At 41.1% G+C, this 23,511-nt stretch overlaps 1 protein-coding gene across 4 annotated transcripts in view; it reads left to right on the top strand.

The window, feature by feature from the left end:
• Slc9a7 (solute carrier family 9 member A7) overlaps positions 1-23,511 on the top strand; it is a 172,789-nt gene that overhangs the window by 66,085 nt on the left and 83,193 nt on the right. For all 4 annotated transcript variants that reach the window (XM_075958426.1, XM_075958425.1, XM_075958424.1 and 1 more), the window contains 2 exons: positions 3,474-3,550; positions 15,377-15,489. In XM_075958426.1, the coding sequence (XP_075814541.1) occupies positions 3,474-3,550; positions 15,377-15,489 (190 nt within the window). The remainder of the gene's footprint in view (positions 1-3,473; positions 3,551-15,376; positions 15,490-23,511) is intronic.

Here is a 23,511-nt window from a genome sequence, read left to right as displayed (position 1 = left end):
GAAATTGTATGGGGAGGGAGGAGTTAATCTCGGTATGATTCAGGCACTGTACACCTCATTATTTTTGAGACAGGGTCTTTTATTGGCCTGAAACTCTGTAAGTAGACTAGACTGTCTGGTTAGGGAGTTCCAGGGACCTGCTTTTTTCAACCTTCTGAGTACCGGGATCACAAGTGTGCACCATCATGCCCACCTTGTTTTTTTCTTGTGTGTGTGTGTGTGTGTGTCTGTCTGTCTGTCTGTGTCTGTCTGTCTTTGTCTGTGTCTGTGTGCATTTGTGTGGTGTATACACATGAGTGAAATTACCTGGTGCGAGTGAGAAGGAACCACAAAACACAACAAACTTGCTTATGAGTTTATTAGAGGGGGCGTGCACAGGCCTGGTGAATTAGTGTGCAGAGAGAGAAAGATGGTGAGTCCAGCTTTTTAAAAGCTGCCTAGCGCATGCGCACAGGGGGTTGGCGTGACTACGTACATTGTACGACAGGGCTCACACGTGCATGCAAGGGCTTAGCTGAGTCATATGTGGATCTTGCAGGGGGCCCTTTAACATCCCTTGGGGCCATTAGGCACTTCTTTTGCCTGAGGGCTTGTCTGTACTTGCATGACCCCTAGAACTTGGAAGTATCAGCCTTACGTAGCTGAAATCATTACAGAATCATTACAGTATGTACTTCTATTAAATCTGTGTATCACCACGTGATTGTGGCTTACTGGCAAGATTCTAACCTACATCCATCTCAGGCCAGAGATTCATGGTGTCTGCCACACTTCCCTTCTTCCCAGCATTCTGTTCTGTCTCCTCCGTCCACCTAAAGGTTGTCCTATCAAAAGGCCAAGGCAGTCTCTTTATTCAACCAATGAAAGCAATACAAATATAGAAGGACCTCCTACACAAAAAAATAGCCTGGTATTGGCATAAAAACAGACAGGAGGATCAATGAAACCAAGTAGAAGATCCAGATATCAATCCATACACCTATGAATACCTGGTTTTTGACAAAGAAGTAAAACAAAATATAAAATGGAAAAAAGAAAGCATATTCAACAAATGGTGCTGGCATAACTGGATATCAACATGTAGAAGAATGAAAATAGATCCATATCTATCACCAAGCACAAAATTCAAGTCCAAATGGATCAAGTACTTCAACATAAAGCCAACCACACTGAACCTCACAGAAGAGAAAGTGGTAAGTATGCGTGAACACATTGGCATAGGAGATCACTATCTAAATATAACCCCAGTAGCACAAACAATAAATTTGGGAGAAACAATTAATAAATGGGACCTACTGAAACTGAGACGTTTCTGTAAAGCAAAGGACAAGGTCAATAAGACAAAACGGCAGCCTACAGAATGGGAAAAAATCTTCGCCAACCCCACATAGGACAGAGGTCTGATCTCCAAAATATACAAAGAACTCAAGAAATTGGTCATCCAAAGAACAAATAATCCAATAAAAAAGTGGAGTACAGACCAAAACAGAGAATTTTCAACAGATGAATCTAAAATGGCTGAAAGACACTTAAGGAAATGTTTAGCATCCTTAGTCATCAGAGAAATGCAAATCAAGACAACTCTGAGATTCCATCTTACACCTGTAAGAATAGCCAAGATCAAAAACACTGATGACAACTTATGCTGGAGAGGTTGTGGGGTAAAGGGAACATTCCTGCATTGCTGGTGGGAATGCAAGCTGGTACAGCCCCTTTGGATGTCAGTGTGACGATTTATCAGAAAATTAGGAAACAACCTTTCTCAAGACCCAGCAATACCACTTCTGGGTATATGCCCAAAAGATGTTCAATCATACCACAAGGACATGTGCTCAACTATTTTCAAAGCAGCATTGTTAGCCGGGGGTGGGGGTGGGGGGGTGGGGGGGTGGGGGGGTGGGGGGGTGGAGGGGTGGCGCACGCCTTTAATCCCAGCACTCGGGAGGCAGAGGCAGGCGGATCTCTGTGAGTTCAAGGCCAGCCTGGTCTACAAAAGCTAGTTCTAGGACAGGCTCCAAAGCCACAGAGAAACCCTGTTTCAAACAACAACAACAACAACAACAACAAAAACAGCATTGTTTGTCATAGCCACAACTTGGAAACTACCTAAATGCCCCGTGACTGAAGAATGGATAAGGAAACTGTGGTACATTTACACAGTGGAGTACTTACACAGCAGAAGAAGAAACCAATGACATCTTGAAATTTGTGGGCAAATGGATGGATCTAGAAAACATCATATTGAGTGAGGTAACCCAGATTCAGAAAGACAAATACCATATGTACTCACTCATAAGTGGCTTTTAGACATAAAGCAAAGAAAACCAGCCTACAATTCACAATCCCAGAGAACCTAGACAACAATGAGGATCCTAAAAGAGACAAACATAGATCTAATGTACATGGGAAGTAGAAAAAGACAAGATGTCCTGAGCAAATTGGGAGCATGGGGACCATGGGAGAGAGTTGAAGGGGAGGGGATAGGAAAGGAGAGGAGCAGAGAAAAACGTAGAGCTCAATAAAAACAATAAAAAATAATGGCTAACATTTTGATAATCTTTGTTTAATTGTGGGTGTTTGGAGGATTTTTGCTTGTCTATTCCTATTAAGTACTTCTGAATCTCAAATAGAAATTGCCTTTGCCTGTTTTTAAAAGATCTTACGAACAGGTATAACCTGCTCTTCATCAGGAGACCCCATGGACCTGATGAATTGTAAGAAGTGAGCATGTGTGCATATGTGTTTGTGGTGTTCATTTTGAAGCTAACTTTTGAATATGCAGAACCCCATCAGAGGGATATTGTAATTTTGCAACTTTCTGAATAATCACTGCATCTTAACATTGATTATAAGTTTTTCCTATAACAAACATGGCCATCTTGAATCAAATTCATTACCATTCTCATTTATCCACTCCCAACTCTGTTGTTCATCTTTTTCAGGCTCCAAAGAGTAAAGCAGATGAATATAAGGTGATATCCCAAGTCCAATGAGCGTATATTTAGGAGTCTGCTTTCTGCCATCAAATTAAGTAGAAAGTTTCTCAGATGATACTTTTTCATTTATTTGTTTCAGACTTTTATCTTTAATGACCCTCTAAGATCCCACTAAAGTAGGGAGTACTTGGCAGAACTGTGCAATAAGCTGGCTTTTGTCCAGTGAAAAAAAATTGGTTTACATATATAAACACTCAATTCAGTTCATTATTTTTAGCCTGAATTGTTTTGTCTGAAATTCATCAGGTTCTTGGTAACTTGGTTAGTGATCAATAGTGCAAAGGATATTTTAAAACCACGCTGTTTAAGACTGAATAGCATTATTTAGGAGTGACTCCTGATATTGCTAGATGTATAAACCGTGTGACATATTAGGTTTTAGAGGCTTTTAATGTAAAGTTTTTGCTTATATGTTTGATTTTTTATTTGGCTTGCTACCAATAATTACTATAATTCCTATTTTTTTGTTTTATTCAGAGACACTTTTTCAGAAATCTTGGATCAATTCTGGCCTACGCCTTCTTTGGGACAGCGGTTTCCTGCTTCATTATTGGGTAAGTCTTCCTTTGTGGTATAACCAGTCTAACATACTACCCAAAGGAATGAGATTCATCAATATAGTGTAGAAAGCAGTATTTTAATATTGTATGAGGATGGAAATTAGTATAGAGCATTATCCTGTGTAATATGGTAGTTGTTAGCTGCATGTGGACATTAAATTTAAATTAAGATGCTCAACATCCTTAACCATCAGAGAAATGCAAATCAAGACAACTCTGAGATTCCCTCTTACACCTGTAAGAATGACCAAGATCAAAAACACTGATGACAACTTACGCTGGAGAGGTTGTGGGGTAAAGGGAACATTGCTGCATTGCTGGTGGGAATGCAAGCTGGTACAGCCCCATTGGATGTCAGTGTGGCAATTTCTCAGAAAATTAGAAAACAACCTTCCTCAGACCCAGCAATACCATTTGGGTATATATCCAAAGGATGCTCAATCGTGCCACAAGGACATGTGCTCAACTATGTTTATAGCAGCATCTTTTGTAATTGCCAGAACCTGGAAACAACCTAAATGCCCATCGACCGAAGAATGGATAAGGAAAATGTGGTACATCACACAATGGAGTACTACACAGCAGAAAAAAAATGACATTTTGAAATTTGTGGACAAATGGATGGATCTAGAAAACATCATATTGAGTAAGGGAACCAAGATCCAGAAAGACAAATATCATATGTACTCACTCATACTTTTAGACATAAAGCAAAAAAAAAAAAAAAACAGCCTACAGTTCACAATCCCAGAGAACCTAGACAATAATTAGGATCCTAAGAGAAACATACATGGATCTAATCTACATGAGAAGTAGAGAAAGACAAGATCTCCTTAGTAAATTGGGAGCATGGTGATCATGGGGAGGGTAGAAGTGTGGCAGGAGGAAGAGAGGAGAGGAGGGGAGTAGAGAAAATATATAGCTCAATAAAACAAAAAATAAAGAAAAATTAGAATTAACTAAATTACTAGATCATAATTTCTTGTAGCATTCTATGATAAAAACATAGTGTCTCTTAGTCTAGGGCAGGAGCATGAAATTTACATGAAGATGGAGCATCATTTTTCTGTTAATTTATTTTTTAAAAATCTGTCTTTTCTCAGTTTACATGCCAAATCCATTTCCCACTCCTTCCCCTCCTCCTGCTCCTTCCATCTTCCCCCCACCCCTCGTTCTACTCCCCATTCACCCCTCAGAGAGGCTAAGGCTTCCCACGTGGAGTCAACAGAGTCTAGCACATTGATTTGAGGCAGAACCAGAATCCTCCCCACTATATCTAGGCTGAGCAAGGTATCCCTCCAGAGAGAATAGGTTCCAAAAAGCCAGAACAAGCAGTAGGGATAAATCCTGGCCTCACTGCCAGTGGCCCCAAAGTCTGCCCCAGCCATAAAACTGTCAACCACATTCAGAGGACCTAGTTTGGTCCTATGCTGGTTCCCTCACTGTCAGGTTGGAGTTGGAAGGCTTCATTATTAGCTCAGGTAAGCTGTTTCAGTGAGTGTCCCCATAATGGTCTTGACCTCTTTGTTCATATTCTCACTCCTCCCACTCTTCAATTGGACTTTGGGAGCTCAGCTCAATGCTGTTGGAGCATCTTTCAATATAGAAAGTAAGCTAACGCTCAAAGGACAGACAACCATAAAGATACAAGTCATGTCAAAGGAACTCAAAAGCTAACCTGAAGTTCTCACCATAGCCAGAACCCATAAGTATCTGAAACACAACAAAATAAATAACTTTCAATGAGATTATCATACAGAATATAAAATAAATATTCCTGTGTCTATACATAGAGAGATAATTTAATGAAGAAATAAACAAGAAGAGACATTTCACATGCCAAATTGTAGTTAAGTGTTATAGATATATTCCCTTCAAATGTTAGAACTAGTCCCCCTATCCCCACCTCTTCATTCCAAGCTAGCTTTGAGTGTGGGCTGCATGTTGTGGCTTCTTCTGATGAGGATGGTCCAAAAAGTGGGGAAAATAGAGAGCATGGCAGACACTGCAAGCCTTGTTGTTACTGTGTATCCTTGAGATTTGTATTGTTGTTACTGTGTATCCTTGAGATTTGTATTGTTGTTACTCTGTATCCTTGAGATTTGTATTGTTGTTATTGTATGTCCTTGAGATTTGTATTGTTGTTACTGTGTATCCTTGAGATTTGTATTGTTGTTACTGTGTATCCTTGAGATTTGTATTGTTGTTATTGTGTATTCTTGAGATTTGTATTGTTGTTACTCTGTATCCTTGAGATTTGTATTGTTGTTACTCTGTATCCTTGAGATTTGTATTGTTGTTACTCTGTATCCTTGAGATTTGTATTGTTGTTACTGTGTATCCTTGAGATTTGTATTGTTGTTATTATATATCCTTGAGATTTGTATTGTTGTTATTGTATGTCCTTGAGATTTGTATTGTTGTTACTGTGTATCCTTGAGATTTGTATTGTTGTTATTATATATCCTTGAGATTTGTATTGTTGTTATTGTATGTCCTTGAGATTTGTATTGTTGTTATTATATATCCTTGAGATTTGTATTGTTGTTATTGTATATCCTTGAGATTTGTATTGTTGTTATTGTATGTCCTTGAGATTTGTATTGTTGTTACTGTGTATCCTTGAGATTTGCATTGTTGTTATTGTATATCCTTGAGATTTGTAGGAAGAAGGGCGCTTCGCTTCCCTGATCATTTACGCCAAACACATCAGCTTTTTTTTTTTTTTTAATTTTTTTATTGATAAAAGGAGGATAAAGAAAAGAAAAAAAACAAATTTCCACCTCCTCCCACCAGCCTCCCATTTCCCTCCCCCTCCTCCCACTCTTCTCCCCCTCCTCCCACTCTTCTCCCCCTCCTCCCACCCCTCTCCCCTTCCCCCCCACTCCTCTCCCCCTCCCTTTCCAGTCCAGAGAGCTGTCAGGGTTCCCTGCCCTGTGGTACGTCCTAGGTCCTCCCCCCTCCATCCATATCTAGGAAGGTGAACATCCAGACTGGCTAGGCTCCCACCAAGCCAGCACATGGCATAGGATCAAAACCGCGTGCCATTGTCCTTGGCGTCTCATCAGCCCTCATTGTTCGCCATGTTCCGAGAGTCCAGTTTTATCCCATGCTTTTTCTGGTAACAGTCCAGCTGGCCTTGGTGAGCTCGCAGTAGATCATCTCCACTGTCTCAATGGGTGGGTGCACTCCTCGTGGTCCCGACATCTTTGCTCATGTTCTCACTCCTTCTGCTCCTCATTGGGACCTTGGGAGCTCAGTCCAGTGCTCCAGTGTGGGTCTCTGTCTCTATCTCCATCCATCGCCAGATGCAAGTTCTAGGATGGTATGCAATATATTCGTCAGTATTGCTCTAGGGTAGGGTCATTTCAGGTTCCCTATCCTCAGCTGCCCAGGGAACTAACTGGGGACCTCAGCTTGGGCACCTGGGAGCCCCTCTAGGGTCAAGTCTCCTGCCCACCCTAAAGTGGGTCCCTTAACTAAGAATTGTGGTTCCGTGCTCCCCTATCCAACCTTCCTTTATCCCGATCCTCCTGTTTCCCCAAGTCCACCCTCCTTCCCTTCTACCTTTTCTCTCCCCATCTCCCCTAACCCCCATCCCACCCCACCCCCAAGATCCCATTTTTCCCCCCGGCAATTTTGTCTACTTCCCTTATCCAAGAGGATAACTATATGTTTTTCCTTGGGTTCACCTTCTTACTTAGCTTCTTTAGATTCGCCTATTGTAGACTCCATGAACCCTATTTATGGCTAGAAACCAATTATGAGTGAGTACATCCCATGTTCGTCTTTTTGGGCCTGGGATACCTCACTCAGGATAGTGTTTTCTATTTCCATCCATTTGCATGCAAAATTCGAGAAGTCATTGTTTTTTACCGCAGCGTAGTACTCTAGTGTGTATATATTCCATACTTTCTTCATCCATTCTTCCATTGAAGGGCATCTAGGTTGTTTCCAGGTTCTGGCTATTACAAATAATACTGCTATGAACATAGTTGAACAAATGCTTTTGACATGTGATAGAGCATCTCTTGGGTAAATTCCCAAGAGTGGTATTGCTGGGTCCAGGGGTAGGTTGATCCCGAATTTCCGGAGAAACCGAAACACTGACTTCCACAGTGGTTGCACAAGATTGCATTCCCACCAGCAATGGATGAGGGTACCCCTTCCTCCACAGCCTCTCCAGCAAAGGCTATCCTTGGTGTTTTTGACTTTAGCCAATCTTACAGGTGTAAGATGATATCTCAAAGTTGTTTTGATTTGCATTTCCCTGATCGCTAAGGAGGTTGAGCATGACCTTAAGTGTCTTTTGGTCATTTGAACTTCTTCTGTTGAGAATTCTCTGTTCAGTTCAGCGCCCCATTTTTTAATTGGGTTAATTAGCATTTTAAAGTCTAGTTTCTTGAGTTCTCTATATATTTTGGAGATCAGACCTTTGTCTGTTGCGGGGTTGGTGAAGATCTTCTCCCAGTCAGTAGGTTGCCTTTGTGTCTTAGTGACAGTGTCCTTTGCTTTACAGAAGCTTCTCAGTTTTAGTAGGTCCCATTTATTCAATGTTGCCCTTAATGTCTGTGCTTCTGGGGTTATACCTAAGAAGCGATCGCCTGTGCCCATTTGTTGTAGGGTATTGCCCACTTTCTCTTCTATCAGGTTCAGTGTTTTTGGGCTGATATTGAGGTCTTTAATCCATTTGGACTTGAGTTTTGTGCACGGTGATAGATATGGGTCTATTTTCATTCTTCTACAGGTTGACATCCAGTTGTGCCAGCACCATTTGTTGAAGATGCTTTCTTTCTTCCAATGTAAACTTTTAGCTCCTTTATCGAAAATGAGGTGTTCATAGGTTTGTGGGATAAAGTCCGGGTCTTCTATACGATTCCATTGGTCGACTTCTCTGTTTTTATGCCAGTACCACCCTGTTTTCATTACTGTAGCTCTGTAATAGAGTTTGAAGTCAGGGATGGTAATGCCTCCAGAAGATCCTTTATTGTATAGGATTGTTTTGGCTATCCTGGGTTTTTTGTTTTTCCATATAAAGTTGATTATTGTCCTCTCCAGATCTGTGAAGAATTTTGATGGGATCTTGATGGGGATTGCATTGAATCTATAAATTGCCTTTGGTAGAATTGCCATTTTTACTATGTTGATCCTCCCAATCCAAGAGCAAGGGATGTCCATCCATTTTTTGGTATCCTCTTCAATTTCTTTCTTCAATGCCTTAAAGTTCTTGTCAAATAGATCTTTCACTTCCTTGGTTAGATTTACCCCAAGATATTTTATGCTGTTTGTGGCTATCGTGAATGGAGAAGCTTCTCTGATTTCCCTCTCTGCTTCCATATCCTTTGAGTATAGGAGGGCGACTGATTTTTTGGAGTTGATCTTGTATCCTGCCACATTACTAAAGCTGTTTATCAGCTGTAAAAGTTCTTTGGTGGAATTTTGGGGGTCGCTTATGTACACTATCATATCATCTGCGAATAACGAAAGTTTAACTTCTTCATTTCCAATTCGAATCCCCTTGATCCCATTATGCTGTCTTATTGCTATTGCTAGAACTTCCAGCACTATATTGAAGAGGTATGGCGAAAGTGGGCAGCCTTGTCGTGTTCCTGAGTTAAGCGGGATGGCTTTGAGTTTCTCTCCATTTAATTTGATGTTAGCTGTCGGCTTGCTGTATATAGCTTTTATTATATTTAGGTATGACCCTTGTATCCCTAATCTCTCCAAGACTTTTAACATAAATGGATGTTGAATTTTGTCAAATGCTTTTTCAGCATCTAATGAAATGATCATATGGTTTTTTTCTTTCAGTTTATTTATATGATGGATTACATTGATAGATTTTCGTATGTTGAACCAGCCCTGCATCTCAGGAATGAAGCCTACTTGATCATAATGGATAATTTTTCGGATGTGTTCTTGGATTCGGTTTGCCAGTATTTTGTTGAGGATTTTTGCGTCGATATTCATGAGTGAGATCGGCCTGTAATTCTCTTTCCTGGTTGAGTCTTTGTGTGGTTTTGGTATCAGAGTAACTGTAGCTTCATAAAAGGAATTTGGTAATGACCCTTCTGTTTCTATATTGTGGAATACATTGAGGAGTATAGGTATTAGGTCTTCTTGGAAGTTCTGGTAGAATTCCGCATTGAAACCATCTGGCCCTGGGCTTTTTTTGGTAGGGAGGTTTTTGATAACAGCTTCTAGTTCTTCGCGACTGACAGGTCTGTTTAGCTTGTTCACCTGGTCCTGATTTAATTTTGGTAAATCGTATTTATCTAAGAAAGTGTCCATTTCTTTTACATTTTCCCGTTTAGTGGCATACAAGCTTTTGTAGTAAGATCTAATGACTCTCTGAATTTCCTCTGTGTTTGTGGTTATGTCCCCCTTTTCATTTCTGATCTTATTAATTTGCAAATTTTCTCTCTGCCGTTTGATTAGTTTGGATAGGGGTTTGTCAATCTTGTTGATTTTTTCCAGGAACCAGCTTCTTGATTCATTGATTCTTTGGATTGTTTTTTGTGTTTCTATTTTGTTGATTTCAGCCCTCAGTTTGATTATTTCCAGTCTTCTACTCCTCCTAGGTGAGTCTGCTTCTTTTTTTTCTAGAGCTTTCAGGTGGGCTGTTAAGTCTCCAATATGTGCTTTCTCTGTTTTCTTTAAGTGGGCACTTAGTGCTATGAACTTTCCTCTCAGGACTGCTTTCATAGTGTCCCATAAGTTCGAGTATGTTGTTTCTTTATTTTCATTGAATTCAAGGAAGACTTTAATTTCTTTCTTTATTTCCTCCTTAATCCAGGTATGGTTCAGTAGTTGACTGTTCAGTTTCCATGAGTTTGTAGGCTTTCTGGGGGTAGCATTGTTGTTGAATTCTAACTTTAATCCATGGTGGTCTGATAAGACACAGGTGGTTAGTAATATTTTTTTGTAGCTGTGTAAGTTAGCTTTGTTACCAAGTATGTGGTCAATTTTCGAGAAGGTTCCATGAGCTGCAGAGAAAAAGGTATATTCTTTCCTATTTGGGTGGAATATTCTATAGATGTCTGTTAAGTCCATTTGCTTCATTACCTCCATTAATTCTCTAATTTCTCTGTTAGGTTTCTGTCTGATTGACCTGTCCATTGGTGAAAGAGGAGTGTTGAAGTCTCCTACTATTAGTGTGTGCGGTTTGATGGCTGCCTTGAATTTTAGCAATGTTTCTTTTACATACGTGGGTGCTTTTATATTAGGGGCATAGATATTCAGGATTGAGATTTCTTCCTGATGAATTTTTCCTGTTATGAGTATAAAATGTCCCTCTCCGTCTCTTTTGATTGATTTAAGTTTGAAGTCAACTTTGTTAGAAATTAGTATGGCCACACCTGCTTGTTTCTTAGGTCCATTTGCTTGATAAGCCTTTTCCCAGCCCTTTACTCTGAGTAGGTGCCTGTCTTTGTGGTTGAGGTGTGTTTCTTGTAGACAGCAGAATGTTGGATCCTGTTTTCGTATCCAGTCTCTTAGCCTGTGCCTTTTTATAGGTGAGTTGAGTCCATTGACATTAAGTGATATTAATGACCAGTGGTTGTTAACTCCGGTCACTTTTTAAGTAGTAGGGTTTGTGTGTTTCCCTTCTTTGAGTTGCGCTGGTGAAGGGTCTCTAGATGTCTGAGTTATTGAGGTCTTTGTTGGACTCCTTGGTTAGTGATTTTCCTTCCATTATTTTCTGTAAGGCTGGGTTTGTGGCTACGTATTGCTTAAATTTGTTTTTATCCTGGAAGATTTTGTTTTCTCCATTTATGGTGAACGAAAGCTTGGCTGGATATAGTAGTCTGGGCTTGCATCCATGGTCTCTTAGTTTTTGCAGTACATCTATCCAGGACCTTCTGGCTTTCATGGTTTCCATAGAGAAGTCAGGTGTAAGTCTGATAGGTTTACCTTTATAAGTAAGTTGGCCTTTTTCCTTTGCGGCTCTTAATATTCTTTCTTTATTCTGTATATTTTGTGTTTTGATTATTATATGGCGAGGGGATGTTTTTTTTTGATCCAGCCTATTTGGGGTTCTGTATGCCTCTTGAACCTTCATAGGTACATCCTTCTTCAGGTTGGGAAAGTTTTCTTCTATAATTTTGTTAAGTATATTTTCTGGACCGTTGAGCTGCACTTCTTCTCCTTCTTCTACTCCAATTAATCTTAGGTTTGGTCTTTTTATTGTGTCCCATATTTCCTGAATGTTTTGTGATGAGAGTTTGTTGGACTTGCTGTTTTCTTTGATCAGTGCGTTTATTTTCTCTATGTTATCCTCAGACTCTGAGATTCTTTCTTCTATCTCTTGTATTCTGCTGGTTATGCTTGTTTCTGTAGTCTCTATTCGTTTACCTAGATTTTCCATGTCCAGCCGGCCCTCTGTTTGTGTTTTCTTCTTTGCCTCCATTTCATTTTTCAAATCATGAACTGTTTCCATTATCTGCTTGATTGTTTTTCCTTGCTTTCCTAGGGTATCATTCACTGATTTACTCAATTCCTCGAACTTTCTGTTATACTTCTCATCCATTTCTATAAGGGCGTTTTTTATATGCTGTTTAAGGGTGTCAATCACTGTCATGAAGTCAGTTTTTTCTCCTTCTTCATGATTAAGGTGTTCATGTCCTCCTGTTGTGAGGTCGCTGGCTTCTGGTGGTTTCGTGTTGTTCTTCAGATTGTTGGGTGAATTCTTGCATTGGCGTCTCCCCATCTCTTCCTTCCAATATTCTCCTATGGATCTTCTTTTACAGGATCAGGTCTTCTTGCCAACTGATGTACCTTCCAAGTGATGTCACTCCCCCGTGATGTTTCTCCTGGAGTCCAGTTCCGATCTCCTTGCTGCTTGGTTAGCTTCCAAACAAAGGCCCACCCTGCTTGCTGCAGGCAGGTTATGGAGACAAAGGAGCTACCACCTTCCCCTTTGCACTCACCTTCGGGTTCAGTCCCAGCGCCCAGGCAGGCTGAACAGGGCGGCACTCTGCTCCAAGAAGGGAGGGATGGAGGGAGACAGGGGGTAGGGGGATCTGGATGTAAGCTGGATGGGATAGGAAGAGAGAGGAGGTACCGGGCAGTGTAGCCCTGTAGGTTGATCAGGAAGTGTAGGCGGGCTGTTCCCGGGTGCCGCAGCACTCACTCACCACAATGATGTCTCACTAGGTGCCCTGATCGAAACTCCGTGCTGCTTGGTTCGCTCGCAGACAAAGGGCCCACCCTGCTTGCTGCAGGCGGGCTATGGGGACAAAGAAGCCCCCGAGCTCCCCTTTACCCTACGCTTGGGGTTGGGACCCAGCGCCCAAGCAGGCAGAGCAGGGAGGCTCTCTGCCACCAGGGAAGGGAGGGGGAAGAGAAACAGAGGGTGGGGGGATCTGGATGTAAGCTGGATGGGATAGGAAGAGATAGGAGGTACCGGGCAGTGTAGCCCTGTAGGTTGATCAGGAAGTGTAGGCGGGCTGTTCCCGGGTGCCGCAGCACTCACTCACCACAATGATGTCTCACTAGGTGCCCTGATCGAAACTCCGTGCTGCTTGGTTCACTCGCAGACAAAGGGCCCACCCTGCTTGCTGCAGGCGGGCTATGGGGACAAAGAAGCCCCCGAGCTCCCCTTTACCCTACGCTTGGGGTTGGGACCCAGCGCCCAAGCAGGCAGAGCAGGGAGGCTCTCTGCCACCAGGGAAGGGAGGGGGAAGAGAAACAGAGGGTGGGGGGATCTGGATGTAAGCTGGATGGGATAGGAATAGAGAGGAGGTACCGGGCAGTGTAGCCCTGTAGGTTGATCAGGAAGTGTAGGCGGGCTGTTCCCGGGTGCCGCAGCACTCGCTCACCACAATGATGTCTCACTAGGTGCCCTGATGAAACTCCGTGCTGCTTGGTTCGCTCGCAGACAAAGGGCCCACCCTGCTTGCTGCAGGCGGGCTATGGGGACAAAGAAGCCCCCGGGCTCCCCTTTACCCTACGCTTGGGGTTGGGACCCAGCGCCCAAGCAGGCAGAGCAGGGAGGCTCTCTGCCACCCCAAACACATCAGCTTTATCTGGAAAAAAAGGCAGACAAATCTCAACTGAAGGGTACCCTGCAAACGTTCTGTCCAGCAGTGTTCAGAATTGCCAAGATCGTCAAAAACAAGCAGTGGATGAGAAACTGTCACAAGAGATTTAATGACTAAATGCCATTTGGTAGTTTCGATGGAATCTTAGAATAGAAAGGTGATATTTTTTAATAATGTACAAGCAAATCTAAATGTAATAAGGACTTTAACAAAAAATTAGTTGGAAAACTGGTGATAAAGGCAAGGACCTTCTATTTTATTCTTTAAAAGGATGGTCTTGAGGTCTCTCCTTAATGGGGTGACAGATCACTGAAGGACACAGGTTCTCTGGCATACATTAATGATGATGGGAAGCAAGATGGTGGGAAGGCTGGCAGACAGAAATGTACCATGTGGGTGTAGGTTTAGTCTACTTTTAAGAAATATTTGAAAGGTATGAACGTGAAAACCTTTGGTAAGCAGCGAAGAACAAATCATATCTGTTCCATGGAGTGGTCATGGACTGAAGTTGAACTGATTGGAGCAACACCTGGGCACACACTAGGCAAGCATTAAGTTCTAGTTAATTCTTCTCATAAGGATTCCAGTCTACAGTGCAAGCAATTCTTTCACCACTAGCCAGTCCACTGTTGTAGTCACTAAAGACATAAGGGAAGACAGTGACATCGTCTTTACTATCACACATCTTATTAAATGGTTGGCCTTGGTCTTAGTGTACATGGAGTTAATTCTGTTATTTTTATTCTTTTAAACCTTGCATTTGCTGTTATTATTGGTACATGCACACAGATACATACACACATGTGTAATACATGATAGGCTATTTTTCAATACTCATTACTCTTTCCGATTATAATCTGCCATGTAGGAAGTTTGCTCCAGCCAAACTGAAATATTGAACTTGGTGATCCCTGTTAGAACATCTCACATTCTGCCCAATATGAGAGGGGCTATAGCTAGCCTGCCTCACCCAAAGAGAGCAGGAGGCCAGATATATCAGTGGGGACACTGGTGATCTACTAGGGCATTTCAAGAGGGTTGTGTCTTTACCTTCTTTGCACTACTTCTTGATGGAGATATTAGTAATATCAGTCTCTCTAGCTTCACCCAGCCCCTTAGTTTTTATGACTTGAGCTATACTATCTTATAAGTCTACATTGTAGTTGTTTATTATACATTATTTGAGGCTCTACCTTCTATTCTCCTCTATCACCCAGTTGCTTAAGATCTTTTAACTTCATGACTCATCAAAGATCATACCTCACAGATGATATAGTTGTTAATGAGAACAACTTTTAAGAGTGAAATATTCAGGGATTGGGATGTAATTCCGTTAGTGCAGTTTACCTAAAATGCACAAAGCTTTGGGTGGTGGTGGGTTATATCTGTAATTATAGCACTTGAAAGGCAGAGGCAAGAGAATCAGAAGTTCAGGGCCATCCTTGAGTGGATCAAAAGTTGAAGGTCATCTTCTGCTATGAGGTAGCAAGTCAAGGCTAGATTAGTCTACTGGAGACTTTCTCTCAGTGCCCCACCCCCATGCATGCACAAAAAAGCAACAATAACAAAAAAGTATTTAGATACTTCTGCAAGATAATAACTATAAACCATTGTTTGGTGTCAAAGTTCTATTTGCCTAGGTTCCTGGTAAGTGCCCAACCATAGAAACTGCCCATGCTTTCCTGAATCTTCCTTAAAGTGCAATGTTCTAATATCACTCTATTACTGTTTATATGTCAGCAAAATGTTCCCCTGACACTGTTTACCTCTCATCCTACAGAAATCTTATGTATGGGGTGGTGAAACTCATGAAGATTGTGGGCCAGCTCACTGATAAATTTTACTACACGGATTGTCTCTTTTTTGGAGCAATTATCTCTGCCACTGACCCAGGTAATTTGACATTTGGCTTGATCATTGTGTTACTATATTATGTAAATCTTGTAAAGTTAAGAGCAGTTATTGACTTTTTTACAGTAGAGAGACTGTGGCATCAAGAGATGATGGACGAAGTGAATGGTAGTTAGATCTGGTCTACAGACCTAGTTCCAGGACAGACTCCAAAGCTACTCTGTCTCAAGACATCAGAAAAAAGAAATGGAATTCATTTATAGACCTTCTCTCCTGTACCTCAAAAACAAACAAGATAGCTTGACTCCAAGTTAGAATATATAAAGCAGAGCAGGGGACTGGAGAGATGACTCAGTGGTTAAAAGCACTTGCTGCTTGCGTAGAGGACCCAGGTTTGATTCCCAGTATTCACATGATGGCTCACAACCATCTGTAGCCCCAGTTACAGGGAAAATACCCATACACATAAATTTTTAAAGTTTCCCGAAGTATCAGCTATTAATTTCTCTAATGTCAGCTATTACAACTGTGTTTTCCATGTCTGGATTCAGATGTAGCTTTAAAAAAATCCGCATGAATATATGTATTCACACATACATATATATTCCTAAATATAATCTTCTGGGTTCATATAATGTTACTTGTATGTATGATTTCAGGGCTGTGAAAACAGAGACCATGAATTTGAAGGAGAGTAGGGATGGATATTTGGAATGAGGAAAAGGAAGGGGGAAGTGTTGTAATTAAGTTGCAGTCTCAAAAATAAAAAAACAATTGCACATGTACTGAATGTGTAAGAGAGTTCTTTTCTTGTCTTATTCCCTAAGCAATACAGTATAACAACTACTTACATAGCATTTACCTTGAATTAACTATTACAGCCAGTTTAGCTAGACTTTCAAATGCAACAGGGTACACATAGGTTTTATATACACTTATCATTTTATATAAGGGACTTCAACATTTATAGATTTTTGGTATCTCTGTGAAGAAGTTCCTGGAACTGATTCTCTTCACACAATGAGGATTGACTGACTATACATCTTAGAAATAAATTACAGAGAAAGGGTTGGTTTAGTCCTAACAATGGAGGTATAAAAATCTTGATGTTTCTGTTCTTGCTTAGATGTGCAGAAGCATGCATGTGTAAAATACTCTCTAACATTCTGAATAGTAATAATCTTTTATTTTTTTTAAAAGAAAACAAACGATTTCCGGGAATCCACAAGGATGACCCCGCCTAAGACCCTAAGCAGTAGAGGAGAGGGGGCCCGAACTGGCCTTGCCCTATTGAATAGCATGGTGCTAGACAGTTGTATAGTTGAATCTCACTGTTCTAAATTCAATAAGTTTTTTTTTTACCACCACATATTATCATAGACTCTCTAAATAGGTATTGAAGGATTGACTGCTTGAGGAACTTAGTTTGTGGAGTCTTGGCCTTTGTGTTCAGCTTTCACGGGGCCAGTCACTGATCAGCCGTCTTGGGCCCACGGTCCCTTATTCCATTGGCAATCTCATTATAAAGTACAAGTAGTGCTTCCTGTTTCGAAGGCTCTTGTGAGAATGAAATACAGCCATGCATATAAAGCACTGAGCATAATGTTTGGTGATTATGTTGGCCTCTGTGCACATCAGACCCAGGCAGAGAGTTCTGCTTTCTTCATGTTTGTTTAAAAGATAAATAATAGATCCTCACTCCTCAAACATGCTTCTAAAAACCACCCCGAAAGGTAACTTTATTTAAATGTTAAGCTGTCTGTGACTGTGTTCAGAGAAGAATCTGTTGAGAAATAGATTCTTCATAAGCCCGAGAAGGGTGTTTATAGTGTCTGAACATATATCACTATTTATGTTTGTGTGTAACTTTATCATTATCATCTTATTAGTAATATGAGGTGAGTGTGGTAAAGATTACAGATATTGTTTTCTGAACTATTAGTATTGCTTCACTTAATTGGATAAAAGGCCTATATTTCCAGATCACCTAAGTAACAGTTTATTCCCTTATAATGCATTTGTGCTATGTTATAAAATAATGGAAAGTATTACTTTTATTTGCTATGCTATAAAATAACAGAAAGCATATCATTTTTATTTGGCCTCTGAAGATTGGTATAGTAAGAGTTCCATGTAAATAAAAGTTCTAGAAAATTAGATGTTTAAACTTGTTAGATATTGGTACATTAACTAACTGCTTTTTGAATGGCTAGCTTTTCAAATGTAGGCTATTTGAAGTGTTTTACTAGCCTCCTAAAAATCTGCTGTTGGAAAACTTGAGCACAGAGTTAGAGGATGCTGCTAAACCACCACCACCACCAACAGTGAAGTCAGTCAATCCCTTAACCTATACATTTTACAAACCAGCTTATTTACTGGACAGCTGACGGTGGAGGTGACAGAAGCAAGTCTCAATCCTCTTCCCTTAGGCTAGGACAGGGGCTGTTCAGAGATAAAGCAGCAGGGTGATTTAAGACTCGGGGAAACGGGCTGGAGGTGAAGTAATCAGTGATCTAAACACACGTGTAATCAATCTTCACGGGACACATGTTCCGAAAATGGTAGTGCTAATATCACCTGCATAGGCCCAAGTGAAGACTTGGTGGTGTGAACAGAAATGGCCTTGAAGTTAGTACTTTGTCTTCTGCTATTATTGTGACCTCCGTGTGCCAGATATTACCTGCATGAAACTAGTATGGGGGTGAATAAATTACAATAATATAGTTTAGTTGTGTGAATTCCAAAATTAGTGATTTTAAAAGTTAACAGAGCCAGTGGTGGTGGTGGTGTTCGCCTTTAATCCCAGTACTCAGGAGACAAGCGGAGCAGGCAGATCGCTGAGTTTGAGGCCAGCTTTGTCTATAGAGCAAGTTCTAGGATGGCCAGAAGTGTTACACAGAATAAAAAGAAAAAAAAACAAAACAAAAAAAAAGCAAGTAACTAAGTGGGAATGTGGAGGGACAGAACAGCAGAAGTCAGTGTTGGTGGGCATAAAGGGAACTAGACCAGCTGCACTTGTTTGATTGTTTGCTTTCGGAGACAGGGTCTCTCACTGTAGCCCAGGATGGCTTAGAACTCACTTGTATAGCACAGACTGACTTCATTACTGCCTCGACCTTCTTAATGCTGGGATTACAGGCGTGAGCTAGCACATCTAGCTGTTTGCTTAACGATTAAATTTGGGGGTCTGTTCTGCGAAGTCTTGGAGACTGAAGCTTTTTGATAGTCCCGAGAATGGTTCTTTCTCAAGAAAGCCACTGAGATGGTTTTGAGCAGCAAAATACACATATTTACAACTGTAACCACTCTTTTGATAAATGCCCAACTGATGATTATAGCCGATAGAGCAAGAAGTTGGTTTTAAGGGGATGACTAGATCAGATTGGCTTTTTGTTCCTAAGTCATCAAACACAAATTTTAGTATGGAGTGGTATTGACTGGCAGGAAAAAATAAGCTTCTTATCCCTGATTATACTGTACCTGACTTAACATATCAATCTTTGGTTTTCTCATCGAAAATGTCACCATATATGAGGGGTTACAGCCCTCTCCACTTGTGGTTGGTATCATGGGATCCATATTTCATCTTTTCAGAAGGCCATTTTAGGGCTGGGCAGTGGTGGCGCATGCCTTTAATCCCAGCACTCAGGAGGCAGAGGCAGGTAGATCTCTGTGAGTTCGAGACCAGCCTGGTCTATAAGAGTTAGCTCCAGGACAGACTCCAAAGCTACAGAGAAACCCTGTCTCGAAAAACAAACAAAAAAAGGGCCAATTTAGATTGATCTATCATTGAGGAAAGGAAATATAGGGTTCCATCTTCTAGTATATCGGTAGAAAATGAGTGCTATTTCTTCTTGTGACTCAGTATGAAATGATTCTCCTAGTTTTTTCCCCCCTTCGACACAGGGTTTCTCTGTAGCTTTGGAGTCTGTCCTGGAACTAGCTCTGTAGACCAGGCTGGTCTCGAACTCACAGAGATCCGCCTGCCTCTGCCTCCTGAGTGCTGGGGTTAAAGGCGTGTCACACAATGACCTGGCTTCCCCCATCTTAATTTGTGTGTACACGCATGTGTGGAGGGAGTTGCTGAGAATCAAACTCTGAGCACACTAGGCAAGCGTCTCGCCCATTGAGATATACTACTAACTAACCCTGTTCCCCTCCATTTTAATCCTGTTTCTTATGTACCCCTCAGAGTCCATCAACATAGCAGATTTTAAAATCTCTGATCCAAATTAGTTGTCCAAAACTAATTCTCTAGTTGTACCACTCAGTTGTTACCTTTTGAGATGTTTCCAGTGTGCCACCTACCTGGTCACTCTTCCTAGACCTCTTTTTTTGAGACAGGATTTCTCAATAGTTGTGAAGCTAGTCCTGGAACTAGATCTGGTGGACTAGGCTGGCCTCGAACTCACAGAGATCCACCTGCCTCTGCCTCCCGAGTGCTGGGATTAAAGGAATGTACTACCACGGCCCAACTATTTCTCTTTATAGCTCTTGGAATTAAGTCTATTTTGTACATAGAGATATGGGTACTTTATAGTGAGCATTCACAAATATTGAATGATATTTCATAAACAAGTGATGTGTTCAAGAAAAGTCAATTGAATGAACAGATCAGGTTCTTAAGATGCTTTTCTTCTTCCTGTGTGTGCCAGCTATTCTGGGATCTGTAAAGGGTCTTGCAGTGGTGGGATAGTCTGTTGCATACTGTATTAGTCGCTTTGCATCACTACAGGAAAATGTTGGAGACAGTAACTTAAGAAAGAGAAATGATTTTTCTTTGTTCATTTTGTTTTGTTTTGTTGTTTGTTTGTTTGTTTTTGAAACAGGGCTTCTCTGTATAGCCCAGGCTGTCCCAAACTTGCTTTATAGACCAGGCTGGCCTCCAACTCAGAGATCTGCCTGCCTCTGCCTCCTGAGTGCTGGGACTAAAAGCATGCACCACCACCACTTAGGTTGAAAATCAGGCATTCCACAATGGTTTGGCCATCTGATAAGTGTGTAGAATGGCGATGGTGGGGTATATGCTTAAGTAGGTGGTAATATCTCAAGCCAAGAGCTCAGAAATGGTGAGAAACTAGGGTCCCCCAGAACAGTAATTGAAGTCCCTTCTCTCAGAGTTCCTCAGCATCACCTAATGCTGCTTCCTAGAGGACCAACCCATTTTATGTGAAAGTTTACGGGACATTCAAATTACATCCAAAAAAAGGGCAAATCCCTTTCCCAGCCTGCTATCCCTACATCATTCTCTTTTGGATGCTGCCATCTACTGTGGATATTTCCTCACTGTAGTCTGGCATAGACTTGGAGCACAAAGTTCCTGACTTGCTTTCTAAGATGACAGCAGGAATAAAGAGGAGTTAAGATTCATACCAGATCTAGGTAACTGACCGTTGTTATGGTATTAGACATGCTTTCATTGTCATGAGCAATGAACTATGCTTTGTTTTTACTATTGGGAACTATAACATTTTAGGCAAGATATGTTTAAAAGTCAAAAAGGCTTTTTGAAGTTATGTAATATAATCCTCCACTTTGTCAAATATGATAGTTATTTTTAACTACTTACTGATTGGTTTAAGAAACACTAGGGCATTAATAAAGAATACTTTTGAGTATGCCTATAAGGGTGTTTCCAGAGTAGATTAATGGAGGGGGTTAAGACATGCCCTGAGTGTGGGTGGCATTACTCCATTGAAAAGAGACAAAATCAGCTAACACGAGCATTCATCTCTCTTTGCTTCCTGATTGTAAACAGTATGATTAGCTACCTCATGCTCTTGGTAACATTCCTTCCCAGCAACGACAGACTATATTGATCAAACCATGGGCCAGAATAAACCTTTCCTCCCCTAAGTTGTGCTTTTCAAGTCACAGGTAGGAGAAAAGTAACCAGTCCACCAAATCTTTGGACTTTGCTGTGTGCTGAATTCTTCACCAGTTGATGGCTGTTGCATGTCTCCTGCTGCCCCTTCACAACTACCTGCTGCCCTTTCCTTTCCCTCAGCCCTAGAAGCTGGCTTATATGGAACATGTCCAAGGTTCCTTTGCTTTCTGATTTCCCAGATTTGTCTAGAGTGAAGCCACTGGAAGGAGGATAGAGGTATAGGAATCTTTCAGACCAGTTGTACCTCTTCATCAGAAGTAACAGCTCCTATCAAGGAACCCAGTCCCTACAACTCCAGGTTCTTTTAACTACTCCTTGCTCTTGAGCCTTCAGACCTATGGATGTAAGTTCCCTGGTTCTGGCCTTAAGCACTGTCTTCTCCCTTCTGTTTTCCTGCACTCTTCCTACATTTTTGTAAATAACCTCTTATAAAGCTTTTTTTTTTAATTCTTGTTTTTTCCAGACAAGGTTTCTCTGTGTAACAGTCCTGGCTGTCCTGGAACTCCCTCTTTAGACCAGGTTGGCTTTGAACTCACAGAGCTCTGCCTGCCCCTGCCTCCCAGAGTGCTGGGATTAAAGGAATACATCACCATCTAAAGCTCTTCTTAGTTTGCTGTTTGAGTGTGCCATTTGTTTCCTTCTAAGACCCTTTCTGATTGATAGAGTCTGATGCCCAGGATCTCCTGCTCCTAGACCGCCAACTCTAAATACTGTTCATTTTTATTTGCTTCCATCAGTGTTGAGTCTCTGAATCCTCAATGTAGCTGATGTGGATAGAGCCCCCCACACAACAGTCTACAGTGGACAGATGATGTAACTGAGGAATGAAGCCTCTCTTTTCATCATTGAGATTTGGTGGATTTCATTAATGAAGTATAGAGAAGCCCGTGCATTGCAGAGTTTTGTTTTCTTACCCTTAAATGGTAATATTAGCTGCCTCATAAGGTTTTATATGAACTGAATTAAATTAAAAAATGCTTAACATGGTTATCTGTTTTATGGTAAATCATCAGCATTTGTGATTATCATTGTTAAATTTTCTCCAGCAGCTGGATTTTTTTTTTAAAAAAGGCAATTCTTATAGTATATACTAGTAAACTACTAGAGTCAAAGTTTTGCATGAGGAGGCCATAAATGTAATTCATGTAATAAATTATATGGAACACAGCTTTTTAAAAAGTCTTATCCCTAATGTTTTCCATGTTGTGTAAGCTGTCGCGTCAGGCCAAATGGGAGAAGTTGACTTTGTGTCTTGAGATAGCATCAGTGTTGTAAGAATATGTCCTCTAAGAAGCATTGCTGGCAGGCATGTAGCCTGTTCCTACTAGTTTATGTCATGATAAAGAGGTTATTCTGTTATTCTTCAAATCCAAATTAGGTGTTTATCTTTTGTAAATGAATTAGAAGTTTTGAAAAGGAAAGCATGTTGGAGGGAATGTTACTTCGAGATGTCCTTTAGTCCCTAACAAAAATACAGAAAACAGGACAGCAAAAGAAAAAAAAACCATAAAGGAAATAGCAGGCTATTGCAGTAGAAACAGTGAGGCTTGGATATAAAAATAGCACCTCTGCAGAGGAAAAGAAGGGGTGCTGATCATTTTGAGTGCTATGAAAGCCAGAAATTTCCCTCCAATATTTATACACTAAAGTAAGAGTCCCCACTGAGCACAAATACTGTTAGCCTGTATGGTGACACTTGAAGCTGATAGGGACATTCAGTGTTCAGATTTGCTGATGAGTATAAGGAGACTGAAGTAGGTCAGAGGCTGTGCGAGTGATCTGGGTTATGAGGGCTCTTAGAAACACACAGAAAATGACCATCAGATGGTGATGGTGCAGTGTAGTAATAAGGGCGGCGGGGCTGCGTCCCCAACACCCCAGCCGCTTGCATGGCTAGCTTATGCCCTGAAATAATTACACGGACACTGTATTCATTTAAACACTGCTTAGCCCTTTAGCTTTAGCCCTTACTGGCTAATTCTGATATACCGATCAACCCATCTCTAATAATCTGTGAGCACCGGTCTTACCGGTAAGATTCTAGGTCGGAGCTTCATCGTGTATGTCTGCCCGGGAGCGGGGCCTGGCGTCTCTCTGAGGTGTCTGCTCCCGAGAGGAGAGCTGTGGAGTCTGAGCTCACTTCCTCTTCCTCCCAGCCTTCTGTTCTGTTTACTCCA

Source organism: Microtus pennsylvanicus, chromosome X (genome assembly GCF_037038515.1).
Source record: "Microtus pennsylvanicus isolate mMicPen1 chromosome X, mMicPen1.hap1, whole genome shotgun sequence".
Taxonomy (NCBI): domain Eukaryota; kingdom Metazoa; phylum Chordata; class Mammalia; order Rodentia; family Cricetidae; genus Microtus; species Microtus pennsylvanicus.
This window is presented reverse-complemented; position numbering and strand designations above follow the sequence as displayed.